This window comes from Meleagris gallopavo, chromosome 1 (genome assembly GCF_905368555.1).
Source record: "Meleagris gallopavo chromosome 1, MGAL_WU_HG_1.1, whole genome shotgun sequence".
NCBI lineage: Eukaryota > Metazoa > Chordata > Aves > Galliformes > Phasianidae > Meleagris > Meleagris gallopavo.
Window position 1 is genome coordinate 14,042,556 of NC_139404.1, and position 8,166 is coordinate 14,050,721.

The window sequence follows — 8,166 nt, forward strand, 5'->3', positions numbered from 1 at the left end:
GTCTGCCGATTCCTCTCTGTCACCTGTTTGCAAGGCGACTGGTGGCCACACGCTCCATAGGGAACCTCAAGTGCATGCCGGGACCTTGGGGCCAATAGAGCCTGGCACCACCAGTCAATTTCCTTTTCACAGTCCTTGATGGTCCTCAGCCTCTCCTCCTTTTCCCTCAGGCAGGCCACCAGACTGAGAAGGTCATTTACCTGGTTGCACCTTACACAGGCGCTGCCTCCATCGCCTGGCACTTCAAGGGCCAGACTCTGGCACCCATTGCAGCCAGCAACCTGAACGCTAGCGTGCTGTTTTGGGACCTCAGTCTGGGTCTCCACACTCTTCTTGGCTACAGCCTTCCTCTTACGTGTTACGTAAGCCCTGGGACAATTTCAGTTATAAATGGCTTTAACATCCCTGGGATGAACAAAACAGGTGGATGTTATTGTAACTGCTCCCCTGGAAAAGAAAAAATCTAGAATAACATAGCACCTTCATTTTAATGTTTAAGTGTATGGATGGGTGGGTAGATGGAAAGAACCTTTCCTTCTTTCCCTAGAAGTCTTTGAAAAGGCATCTTGGTTCACGCATACTCAATCGCAAAGAATCATCACATCAGGTTCTTTCAGTTCTGTTTCTTAGCTCTCATCCAGGAAATACCATCCTCTTGGAAACGGCATCTGGTATTTTGACTACAGTCCAGTGCTGCCCAAATGTGAGGTTAGGAAAATATCTATTACAAATGCAAATAGTTCTAAGCGTGTCCTCTCCATCTTCACAGATCATTCTACAGTGAGTAGTTTGGCAAGGGCAATGTAAGCTGGCAAACAGGCTGTTCAGTTGCATGAGCAAAGCAACAGGTAATTAGAGGTGCCTGACAGCAGAGTAAAGAGTGAAGGTGGGAAGAAGCAGTCAACACACAAGCGCCCCAAAATAAAAGCTGTCTTGAAGAGCATGTATTTCCTTCCCAACGACCTCTAGACTGTTCATCTCTCTCCTCCAAACCAGTCTAAGAAAAGAGGGCAACACAGATAGCGTGCATTCCTGAAGTAGCAGCGGGGGGAAAAGAGCAACAGACTGATCAGAGCAGTTAAAGGGATAGGGCTTTCCTGTTGGCAATGTTCCAACTTTGAGACTATCTCATCTTGTTTTCTACAATCTCAAATAAGGAGTTTGAAAGAATTGGAAAGGGAGCTTTCTTAAATCCCACTGGAGAGCACAGGGAACCCGTTTGGCTCATTTGTACACCTGTCAGAACAAAAGCGATGTACAGGAATGAAGGTTCATTTCTCCCTTGTCCTATAACATCAAGCCTTAATTATTCAGCAGCTTCCTGGGGAGTTTTACAGTAAATAAGTGGATAAATGAGATTCTATTCTTGATAACAACCCCAGAAATATTTTCAGGTCTTCTTACGTAAAGATAAAGTAGCAACAACAAAAGAACTAAGAGAATTTTTTTATAGCCCTACAAAGATATTTAGACATTAACTTTGAGGAAATATACTTTATTTTTACATGTGGAAAAATGGCTTTACCTTGATTAGGGATGAGAAATATTTCAACATTGTCCTACACTGTCCCATTACCATCATACCCATTGGATGACTCTTGAAAGCTTGGAAATAAACCATCATGAGCAGTACGCATTTGGAGTCACTGCCTAAGCAGATGCCCTACCACAGAACACTATGGAATGCAGCTGTCTCAGCCTTTACTGTTAGGGCAGAAACATTCACCTAAAATAAGTACCAGATGAAGAACCAAGGTGTGAGGAACAACAACAAGAACCACCCAAACAAACCCACTAATATCCAGGAATTTCTTCAAGTTTAGTGATTAATTTTTATTATACAGAGTGAAACGGTCTAAGCTGCTATAACTCAGTCTTCAGGACTTGGCACTTCAAAGATCTTCCTCTAAATGAGACAAAGAGAGTACTAGAATTTGGGTCTCATGAATTCCAGGATTCCTTACCTACTATGTTACTTAATATGAATTGCCTTGTTTCATGGGTAGTGTCTAAAATCTACTGTAAATATGGTCATTTGATTCCAGATTTCCTGTATTTGTAAATGCCATCATAAACTGAGCATCTGAAGTCAAAGCATTTTGTTCAAGCTATAGACAATGGTTTTAATTTATGCATACAATTAAAAAATTTTTCTTGATGTGTCAGTCTACTAGTCCAAAACAAAATACAGATGTTTTCAGTGCTGGTTTCCTGTACATGCAAACTTTGAACTCAGACTACACTACTGATCAACTTTAAATTAGCATAAATCAACTCTTCTCAGTAGCACAAGGAGTCCAGGGCTCTGCCTTGTTAACTGAAACGCTATTTGGGATCAAATCTGTCATCTACAAGCTACTTTGCTCCTTGCTTCTGATAGGCAAGAAGAAAGAGAAATACAGACACACACAATATCCCCTACACATTCAGAGCAAAATCCAAATACCGTAAGTCTTGCCATTGGCAAGTATACACAATGATGCTCTGCATGAGGCATGGGTATATAGAGTTTGTTGTTTACAGGTTGGCAATTGATGGCTTCAAGGACAGCGGTACACTGTGATTCTTTAATGTGACAACTTCTATGCAACAGCAGAGAAAAACGTCTGTAAGGCACTGCTTTCTCCTTTTACACACTTCAGTCCTGAAAAATGTACTCGCATGATGACAGAGGAAGGCCTCTTGGATTCAGAGTATACTCTCAGCAACATGTAAGACACAGTGGACATCTCAACTCTCTCCTTGACATCTGGGGCTGTAACAAAACTTGTTTTAGCATTGTGGCAATCTGAAATTCAATAACCTTGGACTGACTGGATAAAAACCTCACATTCTGGTAGAAAGAGTACAACTTCGAGTACACATAGCCATTATATGAAGGGAGCTCATATGGGAAGGAACTGGCTACTGCAAAAGTCTGCAAATAGAGAGGCTACCACAGGACTCCTGTTTAATATGAACTCAGCCATGCTGACTCGACTAGACTAGGCATTGTAAGCTGAATTTATTCTGGGCATGCATTTTGTGCTTCCCAGCACAAGAAGGATGGAGAGCTCTTGGAGCAGATCCAGACGATGGCCACTAAGATGATCAGAGGGCTGGAGCACCTCTCCTATGAAGAAAGGTTGAGGGAATGGGGCTTGTTTAGCTTGGAGAAGGCTCCAGGGAGATCTCATTGTGGCTTTCCAATACTTGAAGGAAGCACATAAACAGGAGGGGGAATGGTCCTTTATGAGATTGGATAATAATAGGACAAAGGGGAATGGTTTTAAACTGAGACAGGGGAGTTGAACATTAGATATTAGGAGGAGATTTTTCACTCAGAGGGTGGTGACGCACTGGAACAGGTTGCCCAAGGACGTTGTGGATGCCCCATCCCTGCAGGCATTCAAGGCCAGGCTGGATGTGGCTCTGGGCAGCCTGGTCCAGTGGTTGGTGACCCTACATATAGCAAGGGGTTGAAACCAGATGATCACTGTGGTCTGTTTCAACCCAAGCCATTCTATGAATCTATGAGAGGATACTGAAAGCCATGGAATTAAATCTGGCAAACCACACTTCTCACATCATAATGGATTTGTACGAAAACAGCCAGTTGAGTCAGACCAGAAATCCACCTAATCTATTATACTTTCTCCAACAGCATCTGTAAAGTACAATAATGTCATTAGTTCATCACGTAGAATAAAATTTTGCTTCTGTATTTTAAAGTTGTCTAATTCAATATTGCAGAAGGCTTGCACACTCTCATCTGACTCCCTCAGTTCTTGTCTGCAGCTAAGAGGTCCAAAAAAAGCCAACAATTATCAGTCTGCACAAACCTAAAATAGAACAGATTTCAGATTAGCTTCCTCAGATGAGCACCAAGACAAAGCAGTAGGTAGGAACTGCAGTTTTGAGAGGGGAAAAGAGGGGAAGAGCTGGACCACAGGTAATCCTACCTTTGATTGCCAGAACTGTTGTAAACACGACCATGAAATTAAGCTGTGGTAGCTCTCCTGTAAGCTGCTAGCTTTCACAGTCCCTTCTTTCACTGATCCTTTGCTATCTTAGCACATTAATTTACCAGAAAACCTAACTATAGATTTCCCCCCTTAATTGACTTCACAGACAGAAATAGCTCAGTTAAGAATGGGAATGCAGCTATCAGATCTTTGACCCAACTTCCTCAGAGAGTATCTGCAAAACACAGCATACCCCCCAAAGAGCTGCTGCCTCAAAACCAAGAAGTCAAAGCAGAACCAAGAGAAAAGTAAGTACACCTTGTGTAGGCATGCAGCCTACACAAGACTCACTCAACAGAAGTGATGTTATTTCACAGTATTTTGTACCCACAAAGAACATTTCAGAATAAGCATCCAAACAAGGCAGCACAAACTACAGTATCTCCCATATCCTAACTCAGGCAGCCTTAATTCTGCCCCAGACATCTAATCTAGTCTGTCCTACCCCTTTTTACAAATTATGCGAAAAATCAGCACAAGACAGCTGCTTACGTTTTATTATCTCTACCCAGATTTCTCAAAAGAACACTGAACAAAATAATTCAATATAGCAGTAGGAACATAACTTCATTGAAGTCAACTAGACACTTCAAGTATCAGTAACAATCTTCTTAGCTAGCACTTCTGAAGTGAATGTCAAAACTGAAATACTTGGCATTTGGTCACAAGGCAGTCTGTCATACTGAGTTTTAAATCAACACAACTTTGCCTCTAAATGTAAGCAAGTCTTATAGCCAGAGAAACAGCATAACAATATGCACTCTTGAACTTCCATTTCCTAGTTCCCTTCTAAAATGTGACGTGGCACTACTGCAGCCATCAGCAGGCAGTCTAATGTTATGTAAACGATTTCAAAACTTAATGGTTATAGAACAGATGGTTACTTTGGAAGAATAAGAACTTCACAGCTTTGCTAAGTAAAAACTACATAATATAAAGAAGTTTTAGAAGAATTTGGCTGCTTCAGGTTAGTACTTAGAAGTTTTTACAAACTACCTCTACGCATCTAGCTGTCTTACTACCCCCACCAACAGCAGGCAGCAAGGAGTCAACAGCAATCAGGAAAGAAATTTTAAGTCACTAAACCATCCCATAAACAAATTGTGAAGTCATTCATTCCACTATGGAAACTGAGAAGTTCCTCGCTTGCTAGGATACAAAGGACACAAACTGTCTCTCACCAAACACTTCTCCGAAACTCAAAAAACATCAAGCAGAAGAAAATCTACACCTTTGCTTCTTACCAACAGCCATGAGCAAGAACCAGGAAAAGCCCTTTACAAAAAAAAAAAAAAAAAAAAAAAAAAAAAAAAAAAAAAAAAAAAAAACAACCCAAAACAACAAAGATTAAAGAGGGACTGCCCACCACACAGAACAGCAAGATGGAATTTTTCTGTCCAAGTGGTTAAACCACATTATGAGTTTTACACCACAGTCCACTATGAAGCCCAGGAGAGATTTATAAAAATAATTATGTGCAAGTATTACAACGATATGGTTATCTACCATTAGTCATCTAACAGCCCCAGGGTTGACACCAGTGTTATTTCGTTAAGAAGTAACCAGGTACTGAGTCTTTTTTTTTTTTTCTTCTTTTTTTGCGCCACTAACGCCAACATTACACGTACCACAGTTCACCTTCAGACATCTATGCTTCCATTTGAGTAGTTACACTCTTTACCAGCTCTAAGCTTGTTTACTGGGATACCACGGAGACTCCGTTAAGCATAAACACAGCAGACTCCAGCAAGGAACCCATCTCTCTGCAGTCCAGTTTCATTGAACTGAAACATCACTTTTCTTTAGCTTTTATTAAGTTCACTTAGGTTGACCAAATGAGCTTCCCTAAAGTAAACATGTTTATAAAATATCAGCATGATTCTATCTTTAGGTGCTCAATAGAAACAAATACTTAGTTCAACTAGAAAACTTTAAAAATGACTTTAGATACAAAAGTGTAACAATTATACTGAGCAATACATCTGTATATATCACTAAGCCCATGAAATTTAAAAAAAAAAAAAAAAAGTTTTTGCACCATCAAGAACAGCCACAAGTCCTGAACCTCCATTCTTAACGCATCCTCGGTCAGAGTGAACTGAAACTTGGGAATGCTTGGGATTCAAAATACCCTGAGCACATACTAGTGCAACACCACAAAGCATACATAATCCATCGGAAAAGGGCGGGGGGGGGGGGGGGGGGGGGGGACGAGAATCGAATGGTGCTTTATTATACAAGCATGAAAGTTAAGTTCCTTTGGAAAACAACTTCTTGGGTGGACTTCTGGACCAGTGAGGTAGCCCGATGGGAGAAGTAGAAGCGGAACTTGGTCCCCACACGCGGTACCCGCAGCCGGCCCCTCGCCCGCCCGGGGCCCGGCGCCCCGGCCCCGATTCTAGCGAGCCGTAAAGTGCAGCAGAAGAACATGATCCAGACAAAAGCAATGTAAACAGGTGACTGATATTGGTCTCTTTGTCCGCGCCGGCCTTCCCTCCCCTCCCGCCGCCTCAGGACGGCGCCACGGGCAGGCGGCGCACCCGCACCACGGGCGACAGGTCCACGCCGAGGATCCGCTGCGCCCGGCGCCGCGCCGCCTCCAGGCTGCGCCAGTTGCAGACGCCGCCCCGCACTCGGATGGTGGGGAAGGTGGTGAGGCGAGGGGTGGCCGCCTTCCAGATCTCCTCCAGCGACTTGCCGCCGAACGGCTGCTCCCAGGCGGCCTCCTCGATCGGGCCGCCCCGCTCGCTGTCCTCGGCCTCAGCCTCCTCCTCGCCCGGCGGCCCCGCCGCCGCCTGCGGCCGCTCCTCGCCGTGGGTGCAGTCGCCCGCTGGTGCCGCTCGGTGCCGCCAGCTCTGCGCCCTCCTGCGGCGCCGCCGCCGCCGCCGGGGCCGCTTGGCGGAGCCGCCCGTGACCGCGGCCCGGCGCTTGGCGGGCGGGAGGCGCCGCTTGCCGGGGCGGTGGCGGGGCCGCTCGGCCGAGGGCGGCGGCGGGTCGGGGACGACGGCGCGGCAGGAGGCGTAGCCGTAGACGTCCTTGCTGCGGAGGATGACCGGGGAGAACTCGTGCTTGAGGCTGCAGAGGAAGTTCCACAGCTCCGAGTCGGAGCTCATGAACTCGGTGGACTTGGGCATGAAGAGCTTGAGGGCGTCGCCCAGCGCCTTGGTGCCGGCGTAGGAGACCTGCGAACGCGAGTACACAACTTTCTCCGAATCCCCCTCCAGCCCCCAGGCACCGGGCGCCGTTCCGTTCCCGGCTGCCCCCGCCGCCGCCGCCCGGGCCCCCTCCGCGGTGCTCCCCGCTTCTGGGTTCATCTTGCCGGTTCCTCTCTCCAGCGCCGCCTGCTTCCTGCTGCGGGTCATGGGAGCGGAGGGACAGGGGAAAGAGGCGCGGAGAAGGGCAGAGGACGGGCGCCGAGCGCCCCGCCGCTCGCCCGACAGGGAGCGACGATGGATATCCGCCGCCCGGCACAAAATGGCGCTTTAAACTCCCAGGCGGGGACTGAGCTCCGGCCCGCCCTCCCTCCGCGCCCGACGGTTCGCCCGTTTGAAACGCGTCGCGCAGGCCGAGCTCCGCCTCCCGTACTTGGAGGCGGCCATTGGGGGCGCTGCGGGCGCCCCGCGGGAGGCCCGCGGTGGAGACGTGAGGGGCTGCCGGGAGCTGCCGCCCACAGGGTAGCGCCCACCCGTGGCCGGGCGCTGGGCTGCGCCGGGCCCTGAGGCTTCCCGCTTCTCTGGCTGGCTCCAAAGGGCCAAGGGAGGCTCCATCGCACCATCATTTCCAACCCTGCATCTGGTAGGGTGACCCAGTTGGTGGCCCAGTTGGCAGCCCCTTCCCTTAGGGCGCAGTTCTGGCGGCTTCAAGGTTGCAGGTGGGCCAACAGACTTGGCTGTGGTGGTGGGCCCCACGTGACCTCTGTGCCATGTGCTGCAAGGGAAGAGTGGTTCACAGAGCAGTGGGGAGGTGTTTGCTTACTCAAAATGTCTTCAAGTAGGAGTTGGTTAGAGGTTTCCGAGGACGAATCCCCTGAAGGGAGAAGAAAGGCAGAAGAAAATAACAAAATGAATAGAGTAGGATTGTTCACTTGGCAGTGACCTACAAAGATCACCAAGTCTTGTCAAACTTCAGCATTAAACAAAAGTTAAAGCGTATTTATGAGGAT

At 47.2% G+C, this 8,166-nt stretch overlaps 1 protein-coding gene across 1 annotated transcript; it reads right to left on the minus strand.

Moving 5' to 3' along the window:
• Positions 1 to 1,479: 1,479 nt before the first annotated feature.
• Positions 1,480 to 7,589, minus strand: CCDC71L (coiled-coil domain containing 71 like). The gene has a single exon (XM_085217205.1). The coding sequence runs from the start codon at positions 7,364 to 7,366 to the stop codon at positions 6,515 to 6,517; it is 852 nt and encodes a 283-aa protein (XP_085073331.1). The 5' UTR covers positions 7,367 to 7,589; the 3' UTR covers positions 1,480 to 6,514.
• Positions 7,590 to 8,166: the final 577 nt, after the last annotated feature.